The sequence below is a fragment of the Nicotiana sylvestris genome, chromosome 9, assembly GCF_000393655.2.
Source record: "Nicotiana sylvestris chromosome 9, ASM39365v2, whole genome shotgun sequence".
NCBI classification, from domain to species: Eukaryota; Viridiplantae; Streptophyta; class Magnoliopsida; order Solanales; family Solanaceae; genus Nicotiana; species Nicotiana sylvestris.
Window position 1 is genome coordinate 142,401,001 of NC_091065.1, and position 15,590 is coordinate 142,416,590.

The 15,590-nt window shown below is 36.4% G+C and overlaps 1 protein-coding gene across 3 annotated transcripts; it reads right to left on the reverse strand.

The window, feature by feature from the left end:
- Positions 1-1,841: 1,841 nt before the first annotated feature.
- On the reverse strand, positions 1,842-8,350 carry LOC104212050 (shaggy-related protein kinase epsilon). 3 transcript variants are annotated; one of them, XM_009761231.2, is made up of 13 exons: positions 8,026-8,350; positions 6,306-6,503; positions 6,116-6,208; positions 4,749-4,808; positions 4,317-4,589; positions 4,062-4,133; positions 3,933-3,989; positions 3,115-3,255; positions 2,964-3,014; positions 2,785-2,880; positions 2,611-2,694; positions 2,171-2,273; positions 1,842-2,093 (listed from the first exon to the last, which is right to left on the reverse strand). In XM_009761231.2, exons 2-13 carry the CDS (start codon positions 6,423-6,425, stop codon positions 2,011-2,013), a joined length of 1,233 nt encoding a protein of 410 aa, XP_009759533.1. In that variant the 5' UTR covers positions 6,426-6,503; positions 8,026-8,350; the 3' UTR covers positions 1,842-2,010. The 3 variants fall into 3 exon arrangements, with proteins under 3 accessions (XP_009759533.1, XP_070011950.1, XP_070011949.1); XM_070155849.1 differs by lacking the exon at positions 8,026-8,350 and adding an exon at positions 7,273-7,293; XM_070155848.1 differs by lacking the exon at positions 8,026-8,350 and adding an exon at positions 6,578-6,651.
- Positions 8,351-15,590: the final 7,240 nt, after the last annotated feature.

Genomic DNA, 15,590 nt, shown 5'->3' on the forward strand with positions numbered 1-15,590 from the left:
TAAACTAGCCTAGATATATAACTAATCCCACATAAAGTTCTCTGTGGAATCGATCCCGACTCGCATTGGATATTTATAATTGCATGGACCGCCGCACAATCCCAATTAGTGGTGTGAGTTTGGGCGACATCAGTCCACACAAAGAAAAGGTCATTAAAGAAACTTATTCAAGTTAACCATAGTTACTTAAGTAATTGAGCTCCATAGCACTTCAAATAAAGTATGGCCATTTGAAGAAAAAAAAAAGATTTGTTTATATCCAACGACACTTCTCTGACCAAATTAATTATGATCAAAATTCTATAGGCCATATCCAAATGCCTCCAAAAAAAGAATGTAAAAGTAGTATTGTGTCGTGTATTACAACAAAGAGAGTTTCGTGAATTCATGGAACCTACATATGTCTTTTAATATGCTCACGACACTGTCATCATTAAATTGATATGTAGAAAACTTCTACTACATGACATACTTTGCTTATAAAAGGATATCATTCTCACAAAGCTATTTTCTATAGAACAACTATACTTGTCAAAACAACTATACTTTTCTTGTTTTCCTTTTTAGTCGGCGATCTCAGGATAGCATTTAACATCAATTTGTTTGTTTTCAAAAGTAAAACTCGATTGGGTTATCCAGTTTGCAGCGCACAAAAAAATATCAACGCCTACACCAAACAAAGATTATCTGTAACGAAGTATATATCATGGTGGCAGCAACTAGGAGTATATAACGTAGGCTCTTATACCATTGTAAATTAAAATTCAGTAAGAACAAGAATTAGAATCATGTACCTGTTATGCAGCGAAGTAAAATCACAACCCAGAAAATTTGCCCCTAAGTCGAAATTTGATTCTCTTGAAAAAAATTAGTTTCACAACTAAATGTCTTTCTTTATGTGCGTTTTGCAAAAGGAAGAAGAGAAATCTTCTCTGTTAAGGAAGAAGAAGATTGATGAGAAAGGTAGAGCAAATCCTTTCTTTCTGTTCGTTCATGCCCCACTTAATAGGAAGACCAAAATAAGTTATTATAGAGAAAGAATTAACTACTATGGGAATAACTGCTCTCAACTACACCCAAACGTGTAGTAACTTCTCCAAAGAAGTTATTTTAGTCCCAAATTCTATCTCTTCCCAAATGGGTTGGGTCAACCCATATAGAACGACCCGGTATCTGAATTTAATACCCAACAACTTGAATTAATAATAAAGGTGTAATTCCTTCTTTAAAATGCTAATTAGATTTGCTTCTTGATGTATGAGATGTAATTTTTATACAATAACATACCTAATGAGATCCGACAGTATGGTCTGGGAAAGATATGTAATTTTTATATTTGCAAATAAAAAATACCTAATAAATTGCCCGAATAAACTAAAAAAGATGAACCAAACAAACGTTCTGATCAAACTCTATATTAGTTATTACAAGGTACATTAAAGGAAATTGTGGCACCTGCCACCTTCAAATCTTAAATCCGCCTCTACTCAAGCAACATCATACTGGTTTAGAATTCGATTCTACGGGCTAACCCCTCCCCCCCCCCTTTTTTTTTCTCGTACCCTCTAAAAAAAATCCGCATTGAGGATTGTCCGAACCAACCTAAGATAGGGCCGGCTCTGACGAGTGCCATCCCTTTTGAACACATAAATAAGCAAAATTTGTATCTCAACCTATTACAAGCAGTTGAAAGAATCTAATTAAAGTATACAATAAAATGTAATGGCCAAGCACATGAAGGTGATATTTCAGCTCAAATTAAACTGCTTCACAATAAAGTCCTTTATTTTTCTTTTTCCTTTTTGGAATCAGAAAATGATAAGGAATCAAAGGCCCAGTCCTTCGGAAGTCCAAGTTAGGTGGTATTGGCACAACTTTCACAATGTTTTTCAGTCAATAGTTTTCATGGAAAGGAAGAAATTGGCAGTCTCAAAACAGTTTCTGCCAAAGTAGAGCATAAATAAAGTGGTCACAAATAAGTATACATAAGATACACAACATTCACAAAGCCTAGAAACCAAGGGAGGTACACTGCTTCTTAGCGTGTTCTGGTATCAGTTTGTTTAAGAGCTCTGCAGACGCTCCTTTCAGCTCTGCAAATTAAATTTCACAAAATTAGGCAATGAAGAAAAGTTCAATTCCTAAAAGCACTGGGAAGGAATGATTAAACCTTGAGGCCTGAAGTTGAAAAGAGGTGGCAATGACCGACCATTAGGAAGACGAGCCTTAGGGTCACGGAGTTCATCAAAGAAAGTGTGAGTGCAAGCCTCCAACTGCAAATGGGAATCAAATATATCACTAAAACGCATAATAGACATTTTCTTGTATGCCACACAACAAGCACAGGGACTAAAACCCCCAATAATAACACAAAATGCCACGGAATTAGGTAATTCCCTCTTGAACTGACTTCATAAATAACACAATTTATTTTGTACAGCATTAAGTAGATATAGTTACATAATATCAATGATACAACGAGATCTTTTGGATAATATAACAAGGGCAGAGTTCATATCAGCCGCAAATGGGCTTTAACACAATTCATATCTGTCTGACGCATCTATATTTGCAGCTGAGATATTTGAGGGGAAAAAGTTTTACACTCACCGCTGTGGACCTCAAATTTGGAGAATACTGGAGAAGCCTTGACACAAGATCCACGGCTTCGGGAGGCATCCGCTTATGAAAAATCTGAGCACAAGAACATGGCAATGAGTATAATGGTGTGCATGCAATGCATCAGTGCGTTCTGTATGTAGAAACAGGGACCATGAACCTTACTTTGTGCCAAGGGTGAGCTTTGATTTGTGGGAATTTAAACTCGGTGTAATTTGGATTCATACACTTGATTTCCTCCCGAGTTGGTGTTCCAAGAACCTAAACCATACAAGATTTAGTACAATTGCTTCAGCAGTTGGAAGATCACAAAATTAAGTTCATTATTGCTAAAGTGAAGATACCTTGATTATTTCAACAAGCTGATCAACTCCACTCTCACCGGGAAAGAGGGGCTGTGGACATTGCAACGGGAAAAGGATAAGAAAGATATCACGAATTATGACACTGTTCCTCTGTGTAAAATTAAATAACTCAATTCTGATAGAATAAGACCTGCCCAAGAAGGAGTTCAGCAAGGACGCAACCCACAGACCAGATGTCGATTGCAAACGTGTATTCAGTTGCTCCAAAAATAAGTTCAGGCGCACGATAGTACCGCGAACAAATATATGAAATATTTGGCTCGCCTTTGACCTGAAGGATTGTAGACAACTTTAGACAGCTATTAAAGAGGAACATGAAGATTAAAATAAACACAAGATAAGATTGAGCTGAAATCTTCCCATCCCCCTACATGCATAGGAAAAAAATGTAATGGATAAAAGAATTGAAGTGTCAGCCTCTAGGGAAACTGATCAAGTCCAACTTGATTGATTGACACTAAAGAAAAACAGTTTCTTTTCTGGTAAATCCCCCTCTCTATATTTTACAATGTTGAAGTTTACTTGTTTATTACTTGGTTGACAGACAAAACTCAAAGGGGCAGATCATGTTCATGAAATAAACTCTTCAAAGAATAAGGACTATTTCAACCATAAATACTTAGCCTCAGAAAATAGAACAGTGCAAAAGCACCTGTAGAACTCTAGCAACTATACTAAGTGTAACCATCATGATAGCAGAACCAAAATCACTTATCGCAAAAAATGGGGTACAACCACAATCATTCCTGGTTTACAGGACAAATCACTTATATTGAGGAGTCCTCTTCTGCATGAAATAGAGGAAGTGATAAAAATGACATTGCTAACAACTTCTAAGTTGAAAAACTGATGTAGGTCAACCACAGAATAGATAAATAAATTCTTCATAATTGCAGTTAGTCAACTATCGAGTATAGGCACAAGCTTTATATTACAAGTTACAATTACCAGAACTTTTGCACTCCCAAAATCGCAGAGCTTAAGCTGGTGTGTGTGGGGGTTGACCTGCCACAGCAAACTGCAATAGTCAATATCATAAACCTTTAATACGCAGACTCTAAAGCTTCAAATACAGACCAGTAAATTCTGAGGCTTGATGTCCCTGTGGCAGACTCCTATCCCGTGTATGTAAGCCAAAGCTCTGAAAATCTGAAGAAGTGTATTGTCAATAAAAAATAATTTGCAACAAATATCCTCAAGTGTAACAAAGAAGCTCACCAACAGTCATAAGCTGCAACAAATTTAAAAAATAAAACAAAATAAGCCGTAACAAGTATTCAGAATTAGTGTTGCTATAGCACATGAATTTGCCTTCTATTTAAAATGGAAAACCTGATATGTATAGAGCTTGACATAAATCATAGGCATCCTTTGGTTTGCTTTGCTGTAATGTCTCAACACACGGTATACAGTCTCAGGTACATATTCAAGAACCAAATTTAGATAAAGCTCATCCTTTTCTGTGGTTGAAAAGAAGCAATGCCTCAGTGAAACAACATTAGGATGATCAAGAAGGCGTATTGTTTGCAATTCCCGATTCTTGTATCTCTTATCCTGTAAAACCTTTTTTATTGCCACAGTTTCTCCAGTTTCAAGACATTTGGCCTGCAAAAATACACACAGTTTCCAAATCAATAACAAACTTTTAGATGAATCTGGATAAAAACAAAATAGTATGACTGTGCTACATGTTTTCCAACCCTTTGCGTACAATATGCCTTAATTAACAGTGGTAAACATCTGTAAAATATAAACAGTTTGTACCTGGAACACAATTCCAAAGGAACCCTGTCCAACGACACGCTCGGCCATGTAACTAATGGTCTGAATGCCAAAAGAGAATAAATTAGTTAATGAAAGCTTTTAAAACTTAGAGAAAAATGCATAAAGGAAACGTGGAAGATAATTAGAAAAGTACGTTGACACAACATAGCTGGGTAGGTTGCACAGAGATGGTAATTATGAGCGTTGAGTGGGTTTGTGCCACAGCCACCCACAGATTTCCTGTATTCCCTAGTATAAGTTATCCTCTAAGAAGTATTTATCTAGACTTAAGTGTTCAACAGGCTCTCCCTAAAATATTTGTGCCCTTCATACCAGAAAATTGACTGATTTATGCCGCCATTGAACTGACCAATTTTGTTTCAGTATATTTAACCCACTTGCGCAGTTCCCATTCCCCAGAACAGTGAAAAGAAAATTGTTAGATATAAATAACCACACAGGATATTAAAAAACTGAAGAAACGGAAGGAAGATATCTCTATTGCACATCACTTACTATCCGAAACGTCATCGGAACTTTACAAGCACACTATTAACATACCTAACCAGCTACTAATTTTTTTCATTGTTCAGATAAACATATGCCACTTGTTTTTTACGGTGGTGTTTGAACCAACTTGCATGCTCCTCAACTGTTCTATCGGGTAACTGCTACCTCCCACCATCCTAGTTACCGAGTAACTCTGTCCACTAAGTCTTAGGCCGATGGAACAAATAATCTAGTGCTTTACATCCGCTGGGATTTGAACCAGAGCCCTCATGATTTTTCTCACTTCATTGACTACTTGGTCACACCCTGGGGTGCATAACCATATGCTACTAAATAAATAAAAAAATGGCGTCTTTCAAAATTGACTACTTGCCCCTCTGATAGAGGTGTTCTAGAAATGTCTGCAATTAAGTAAATAGATCTATGGATGAATGAATCTGATCGCCTTGGAAAATGGATATATTTTGTACTATATATTTCATCACCACTGTGGAAAAGTGTTAGGTATGAATATGTAAGATACATGTGACTTGATTGTTGCAAGATCGAACTTTACTTTCCAATATTTTAGCCAATTAAAAAACGGAAACTTTTACAAAGAGAATTATTAGTTGAATCTATAGATCAATTCCAATTTTAACTTTGATCTTACTTACTGAGTTCCTAAGACAAAAAGAATCTGATGCAAAGAGATTTAATTCCTTTCTCAACAATTCATCCTGTTAATTTGAAGTACTCGTGAAATAAATATTAAATCCGTTACAAGATATTAGTCATGTATCACCCAATTGACAAGTGTAACAAAATAGTTAAGAGCTTGAACCCAATTGTTGAAAACTGAGATAAAAAGTTCTTACCTGCTTAGGCTCGCCATTTTTCCCCCCAATAGTTGTTACAATGATGTGGCCTTTTTCTGTTCCATTTCCATCCACTACAGCTGCTTCCATTTCCTATCACAAGTGAAACTGGAAAAGATAAACCAAGGGTAACAAGGAAAAATGTTCAGATGAACGGACCAGAATATGTAGTCCTTTTCCCAGAGCCAACCTTTTCTACTTTATCATCTCTGATCTTCATTTCATTTATTTCTTCAGGAAGTTTATCGACAAGCATGGCATCAGTTTGAGGTTTTCCACCTGCTGAAGGAATTATACCACCAGAAGCCATATCAGGAGCCTCACTACCTTGCTTATAGTATTGATCAATGGGCACAACTCGACTGACAGATCTTCAGCATCCAAACACCTGGGACGCAAAGATATCCAAAAATTAGAAAAGATACATATCATACTATAGCTATGTTCAAGGTTGTGTCATACTTCTGGACCAAGAAATGGCATACAACTTCGTGCAACGTTGACATGAAATGAACAGAATACAGCCATAGCTGCTTGTGTTCTGCTGAGCAAGAACATACTTAGTAAGCATTATACAAATGGCACTGCTGGCTTAGGTTATTTAATGTAATTAACTAAATTTGTTAAGTTATGACTTGTGTATTAAGAATTTACAATATCATTATAGAGAAGTCTATGCAAAAGAAACTTGACAAAGAGGACTTCAGTGCCACTACTTGCAAAGGTAAAGCAGAATTCATTACTATATAAAGTTTCGCAGTTTTTCCCTCGGTAACATAAGATTTTTTCTAGAACTTGAGAGGATCCCAATATAATTCAACAAACAAATTGCAGAAAACAATTGCTGATGCTATAACTAGTTCACTTCCACTTCTTGAATTTCCCTACGAACATCCCGCCCTTGACACTCTTAAACTTGCCATGCTTTCGATGATTGAATTTCCATGCTTTCCATGCTTAAACTTGACACTATGACCATAATGACCTTGACAAGGAAAACCTCCGTGTCACGGCTTGCAAAGGTAAAGCAAAATTCAATATTATCTAAAGTTTTACAGTTCATCCCTCGATTGAACACTTGACACCAGGAACAATATGGAGATTTCATATGCTCCAATATTATCTAGGATCAACCACAAAATTCATGCAATGTTTACTTCTTGATTTACATCCTGTTCCTTGGATCTCCTTTTTAGTTTTGAAAGGCATGCTTTAATGCTTGTATCTTTCCAACTGTCAACTATTGTCTGTATCACCCTTGTTCTGATAAAGCACCCAAATAAACGCCACCAAAACTTGGCTCTATTGAAACACATTAAATTTCATAATATCCCTGCCATTCCTAAGTGTAAGAGCCCTCTCTTTCTTTAGCACGATTTTGCTGTAAGTTTTTGGCAGTGTCTTGACGATCATCAAGATACCACTGAAAAATTCCAGAAATATTATGCTAAAGTCGCTCCACGACTACACCTCCAGTAATAGCACAAGAACTGAACTTGCGAAAGCTGTAAAATCATAAAATAGGTCAAACTGAGCTGAGCAAAATGCAAATATAGCACTTTTAATGGATATATCAGTAAATATTCTCTGCATTTTAGCTACTTATCATTTTCTGTAGTTCTAGTCAAAACGCAAAAAGGAAAAAAAACGCAAATTCTCAAAAAAACAAAAAAAGTAAATCGAAAACACGTACTTACAGATAATGAACAGCTCACACATTGAAAAGTGCAAATCTTGTGATCAGAAAAGCGTCAAAATACAACACTCTTAATGGATATATCAGTAAAAACAATCGATATTTTCAGCTACTTATCATTTTCTGTAGTTCTAATCAAAATGTAGAAACAAAACGTTCATAAGAATACGCAAATTCTCGAGAAAACGAAAAACAGAAAATCGCAAACACGTACCTGCAGCTAATGAACAGCATACATTTAGCGAAAAGCGCAAGGCAAAGCTTGTGACCAGAAAAGCGTTAAATAATCGCGATCGGAACAAACGGCGAAGAGATGAAACCCTAGAATACAAATTTGTAAAGTTGCAAACTGTGAGTTTAGCTCAAGTTTCAAGGACTTTTTGATACAGAAACTTTGACTCTGTTGAGAGACTGGAGAAATTCTGAGGGAGCAGAGCGGACGCCAACGAGTTTTATGAATTTTAGTTGATTGGAGTTTGTTGAGTTACGTAACATGACTTGGAGCACATGTGGCCTTATCTGGTTGGCTCATTTGACTTACGGCATTATGTTGACTGTATTAACGACTACTACTAGTTGTGAAGCCAAGAGAAGGACCAGTTCTGTGCGGTGGTATCTACCTTCTGAGTAATACGTAAAGTACACGCTTTTGGATTACAGATTAGACCTTTCTTTATATCAAATCAAAATTAAAATTAGTAATTATTCTGTTTTATCGTATGTGTATTAGTTGACTGAACATAATATTTAAGAATATGAAAAAGACTTACCAAATTAAAATGTTGGAATTGAAAACTTAGTATATATCGACTGGAGTTTGTGAGTTACGTACTAGGATTTGAAGCACACCCCGCATTGTCTGGTTGGATGGTTGAGATTTACTGCAGTTGTTGACACTACTAATAACTCTAGTTGTGAAGCAAAGAAGGACAAGTGCTTTGCGATGCTCTGCTGCATTCCAAGTTTCCAACATAAGATTCAGCATCCAAATTAGTTTTATCCACGTGGCTAGGAAAAGAATTTAGATAAATGTTTATTAAGTTTAGTACAGAGAAAAAATAAGTCGCGATTTTAGGGTGTATTTAGTACGAAGGAAAATATTTTCTAATTTTTTCATGTTTGACTGACTTTAATGTTTCGAAAAATATTTTTCACGTAAACTTATTTTTCTCCAATTACAGAAAAATATTTCCCTATAAGAAGATGCAAAATATTTTTTCAAACTCTTTTTTAATCTTCTCCACTCCCCCACCACCCCACCCCACCCCATCCTCATTTCCAACCCCCCCCCCGCTCCCACCCCTATCCCCACCGCCCCTCTTGCCACTCACCCTCTTACATTCATCCTGTAGTGTTTGTCTAAATTATATACTCAAAAAAGTAATCTACTCACTAATCAAATACTAGAAGATATTTTTCGGAAAAAAATTTCCATTCACCAACCACATATGAAAAAATAAGTGATAAAACTATTCATTTTACGTGAAAATATTTTCAAGATTTTTCTTCCTACCAAACACACCCTTAACTCAGACTAATAATCTAGAGTTAGCACTAAAAGATCTACACATTATGTGTATATGTTCATATCTCATCGTCCCATTCCGTTTCTCTTATCTTTAACTTAAATAAGGGGTTTTAGCCAATATCATCCTTATAGTATTAACTCAACTCTCGTTTCACCCTTATTGTATTTTACTTAATTGAAAACATCCTTTAAGTTATTCAAACTTAATAAATGTTTCTTTTGTTAATTTCTCCATCCATTTGTAATGGGGCCTTCTCTATGCTTCGTTTAGGGGAAAAAATTCCAAACTCATCAAAGAACAAAGTAAAAAAAAAACTGATTTTGAGAACGACATTAACCCAGCAACACGACACCTTTTTCTCCGGCAATTATCATATTCCTTCTCAAAATCTAGCGTAGGATCAATTTCATCATCTTGTTTCAAGTCTATTGATTGTTCTAATAGGTTACACTCCTGTTCAGGAAGGAGATTTCTGGAAAGATTATATGATGTGTCATGCCTTTCATCTTCAAATATTTTGCTTCTTGCTGAAATCATAAATATATAGTGTTTTATTTTTTTTCCAGGAAAAGACAATCATTAAATTTTGATGTCAATAGAAGAATTATCACTACTGTTGAAACATATATTGATATATTTGTGTCCATCATAGAAGAGACAAAAAAAAGGAGGAAAAAGTAGAGGAAAAAAGAGTGAAAATTCAAACAATCACAAATTCAATTGTTAGAGGGAGAAAAATATAGAGACCTAAACAAAATAAAACCAAAACTTAAGAGAGAAAGAGGGAAGGAGTGCATTCAACTCTCTTCTGCTTATTTCTTGATAAATTTATTCTACTTCACTTATTGTTTTGTATGGTCTACACATATTTTATTTATTGAAAACCTTAACTAATGGAGGAGCAGAAGAGCAATAACAATAGGTGGTGTTGGGATGTGCCAGGGTTTCAACCTCGAAAGCCGAAGGAGCACGAAAATTATTAGAGGATAAAAAGACCGCCGCCATAGTGATGGTCATCGGCTTCGCAGAATGTTTCGATACCAATACTGATGTAATTGACATTATTTTACTGTATTATTTGAACCCTCTCTTTCTGCTTATATTGCCTTGATTGATACATTAATGAGAGCTAAGAGGGCTCTGTTAGAAAGAAACTGAAAAGTTAACCGACGAACGTTGTTGGTTAAGTTTGAATTACTTATGAAATATTTATAGTTAAGTAAAATGTACTAAGGAGGAAATAAAATGTTAAGGTAATACTACAGGAATGATATTGGTCAAAAACTCACTTAAACAGCTGAACAAACTTTTAAAAGCTAATTTAAACTTGCCTTTATAATTTTTTACATGTATGCTAAGGTATTCATCGAATTCACTATACTCAATTTATAGTCACTTTTCATTATTATATTTGTTATAAATGATTGGGACCTATTGTCACGATCCAAAATCTTACCTCAAGGCTGTGATGACACTCAACCGAACTTGCTAAGCAAGCCAACTCATAATCCACAAAACTAAGTCCATTTCATTTAATTAACAATGATAAAGCATAAGTAAAGACAATAATAATACAAAACAGTAATAATATTTGATAAAGTCATAATACGGCCTAAACACGGCCAATACTGTACAACCCCCAAGACTAGGTGACACAAGTACACGAGCAAATTAAAAATGAGGGAAAGTCTGTGTATATAAATAATAAAAGGAACAGGGAATCGGGAACACCGAAGTAGATCCATAAAGTTCAGTTCACCCTAAGTCTCCATGAAATCTCCTAGCTCAATCAGGAATCTCTGTTAGGACCCACCTGAGGATCTGCACAAAAAGATATGTAGAAATATAGTATGAGTACACCACAATCGGTACCAAGTAAGTATCAAATGTGACCTCGATGAAGTAGTGACGAGGCTAGATGCAACCGGATACTTGCCACACTGATATAATAAGAGAATTAAGAAATGAACAGTAGATAAAGTCACAAATGACAAGAATCACATATATTAATAGTTGAAATATGAGGCATGCTCTTCTAATACAAAAACAAATCATAACGCTGCTCAAAATACGATATTGAAAGATAGCATGCTTAAATAACGGATTTAGGAATCTCAACCAGTATATAAGGATGTCAAGTAACAATCAACAGTGAAATAAGTACTACTAAATGAGTCACTAATACGAATGCATGCTCAAAATGGTATAAGATCCATGTAACCCGATATATAATCGATGTATCAGCATAACCCGATACAAAATATATATATATATCGACCCGGTACAAAATTCATATACTGACCATGCTCACAGGTCCCGAAGTAACATGGTTATCACCTACCTCCGGAGGGACGGATCCAAATTCAAGCGTAAAGTAGAGCATACTAGTATCCTCATAAATCAATATCCGACATCATGTCCAATGTGCCATAACTGTATCTCATCCGCACATTTACTTTCGTGCCAAAATTCTCCGTCCGAATCATGTATCCATTATTCAAAATGTCTATATATGCTCAAGAATTATAGATAAAAGTGCACAAGGACTTAACAAATATCATACAGAAATGTGCTCATGATATCTCTATGTGACTACGGATAACTATGCAATTCAACATATCAAGAATAAGTTGGCATGCCTTCACAATTGAAACAAGGAGCCTAATTCTACCCGGGTCATGATATAAACTCGGTAAAAGCATATATGCTTGCCTCCATATATATACACTACCCCAATACCTTAAAACACATAACAAACAAGTCAAATCCTAGGGGTTTCCATCTTAACAAGGTTAGCCAAGAGACTTGCCTTCACTCGGTAGCCTTAAAATCACCAAAAGTGCCAAATACTCAAAATTCCAACTCCAAACTTCTCAAATCTAGTCAAATACAACCCAATAACGTCAAACAAAATCATAGAAATCAAAACCAATCAATAAAGGTTGAATCTTTAACTTTTTTTATAGCAAATATACCACTAGGCAGGCTGCCTCGTGGCTAATATATAAATAAAATCCCAAAATGGGTCCAAAGCTTACAAGATGTCCAAACCAAAATAGAAGTTGCATGAAGCTACTAGCTACTAAAAAGATAGAAAAACTATAGTCTAATGAACTAGCTATTACAACATTGTCCGCTGAATGCTTCCTTCTCCTGTCAGTGTATGTGAATCCAATTGCTAGTGGCAAATACCAAGTAGCACCTATCATGCTCTCACCAGGCGCCAGGGTATGCAGTCCATAGGCTAGAATGAATTCCAAACATCTCCACCACAGAAATGAAGCTAACATAGTTTTCCAATCATTAGTGTTGCTACAACATGATCTCCACAGGTAGTGTACTGACTCTATCCAAGTATAAATCATATGGTCAATCATCAATATTATCGTGTAAAAGAGTTTGGCTACACCTGTCTTGAAGCTGGCTTTAGGCTGGCTTTGCATGGCAAAAGCCAGGCTGGGGCTGGCTTTAGGCAGGCTTTGCAAGGCAAAAGCCATGCTGGGGCTGGCTTTAAGCAGGCTTTGTAAGGCAAAAGCTAGGCTGGGGCTGGCTTTAACTTGGCGACATCAGGGTATGATCTTGTAAGCTCAGATCCTTCTCTTCCCGAACCTTTAATGTAGAAATCATTCTAAACATTGCTAAACCATCCTCATATTGAGAATGAAGACATGCTAATACCACTTAGAAATGATTTAACAATCTCCAAAAATTTCACATAACAGATTCAACCTTTTCCTTAACATTTGAACATATCAGAAGTAGAATAAATTGCACCATCCAATACATGCTTATCACATTGGTCCTATACACTATCAAAGCACCCCCAGAATGAGCATGTGACCATACTAATACCACTGGAAAGTACCTTAATAGCATACAGAATGAGACATAAAAGAAACACACAGATATGTGCAGATTCTAATTCTATGAAGCCATCAGTCTGGGGCTCTTCTCTTTGCTATTCTAACCCTAAGGTTAGGAGTCTGAGGCTTGTCTAAATTAATCAACCTCCTCCCTGCACTAGGCATTTCAGAGAATGTATGAAAGTCAGATGTACCTGCAAAAGAAAACACAATGTTAGCTATAAAATCCGCCACTGAGTTGCCTTCTCTGAACACATGTTGAAAGATCACATTGAAGTTGTCCTTCATCTCTATAATTTTCTTCACATCATTTGCAATTACCCAAGAAGGATCCCATTCCACTTCTATCACTTTCTTCATCACTAATGAATCGGTCTCCAATATGAGAGGGTGAAGATCATGCTCCACATAATATTCCAATCCTTGAAGAATAACCTTAACTTCAACCACCACATTAGTTGTCACCCCCAGGTCTACTGCCCTTGCATACACCAAATCACCTTCATCATTCCTCACACAAAAGCCTAATGAGCTAGGACTAGGATTTCCTTTTGAGGCTCCATCAGTATTGCATTTGTACCAACCATGAAAAGGAAACTACCATGTTACTCTTGTAGTGATCAATATAAGTTTATATCCTTCAAAATATTGAATTATGTCTAGCCATAACAATGGAATATTAGGCATCCAATCATACCCCACCCTTGCTAGTTGATGTAATGTCCTATTGATCTCATGAATTACCATATTTGTGGACACTAAACCCCCATGTTTACCTGCATTTCTTCTCTTCCAAAGTTCCCAAGTGATGATAGATGGTACTGCTTGAAACAATGACTTTAGCTTTGGACAACATTGGCTTTAGGTTGAATTTTTAATTAAATACACAAAGTCAACCAAAAAGTCAAATCGGGCCTGCCTCCCGGAGCCCGACAAAATTTAGTAATCTCAAACACCCATTTCGATACGAGTCCAAATATACAATCTTCATCCAAAATCGACTCCAAATCGGGGTTCAAATTTTAATTATTCACTTTCCAAAAGTTTTACCAAAATTTCACTTGAAAATCCAAGCTATTAGGTGTAGAAATTCATAGAAAATCATGATATAAAGTCAAATCCAAGTGTAAATTGCTTACCTCCAATGATGTTGTGAAATAGCTCTTCAAAATTTTCTTGAAGTCTAGGTCGCAAAATATAATAATGTGGGTAAAGTCCTGAAATTCCAACTTAAACTAGTCTACTCAGGCCTATGCATCGGGATCATGAGACGTACATCGCGATTGCAAAGCCAAAAACTTTGCAGCTCAAAACTATCCTTCGCGAATGCGAAGGCACTCACGCAAACACAACCCTTCACCAGCCAAGTCTACGTGAACACGACCCCATGCTCGCGATCGCAAAGGAAAAGCTCTTGCAGACTACACACCTCCACAAACACGGCTCCTAAGTGTAAACATGAAGCATCAGATCCCAGTCCTCGCGAATGCGGCCCATCTCCCACGAACACGAAGTGTATTACCTCACCTGCCAAAACTTTCACTCCACGATCGTTAGCCACCCTCCGCGATTGTGAAGAAGATTCTCTACAGCAGAAACCAACAATCCAAAACAAGGGGAATTGGTCCGAAATTACGCCGAAACACACCCGAGTCCTCGGGACCCCCTCCAATCATGCCACCAAGTTCCAATACCAAATCCAAACTTATCCAAATTCTCAAAACACAATGAATAATATCAAAGCCAAGAACGATGATCAAAACACATGTTCAGCTTCTCTTAAGCTCAATAACTTCCAAACTCCGAACCAAGCGTCTGATTCAAGCCTAACCAATCAAAATTAAACCCAAACTTTGCACAAAAGTCCCAAATGACAAAATAAACATATTCTAACTTCTAGAACAAAATCCAAATATGATAGCCTCGAAGTCAATCCCTGTTCAAACCCATGAACTCTCCAATCCCACAAATTGCCAACTTTCAGCAAATAACATCAAAACATCCTAGAACATCCAAATTCAAAACCGAACATATGCCTAAGTTCAAAATCACCATATGAACCTATTGCAACCATCAGAATAACAATCCGAGGTTGTTTATACAAAAGTCAAACCTCGGCCAACTCTTACAACTTAAGCTTCTAAAAATGACATTAGGTTTTCCTAATTACTCCCGAACCTTTCCGAAGCCAAACCAATCATCTCTGCAAGTCACAAAATAACAAATACACATACGGGAAGTATCAAATCGGAAAACGAGGCTCAAATGTACAAAATGACCGACCGTGTCATTGCATTCTCTCCCTCTTAAATAGATCTTTATCCTCGAACGAGTTTAGAAACATACCTGAAATGCCAAAAAGATAAGGATATCTACTCCGCATATCA

Bases quoted from the DNA above. Each gene is read 5' to 3' on its own strand.
- LOC104212050 (XM_009761231.2), bottom strand. From the start codon at position 6,425: ATGGCTTCTGGTGGTATAATTCCTTCAGCAGGTGGAAAACCTCAAACT. The intron at 4,809-6,115 runs GTAAGAACTTTT...TTTGGCATTCAG, and splicing joins AAAATGGCGAGCCTAAGCAG to ACCATTAGTTACATGGCCGA. The intron at 3,256-3,932 runs GTAATTGTAACT...ACAATCCTTCAG, and splicing joins TTGGGAGTGCAAAAGTTCTG to GTCAAAGGCGAGCCAAATAT.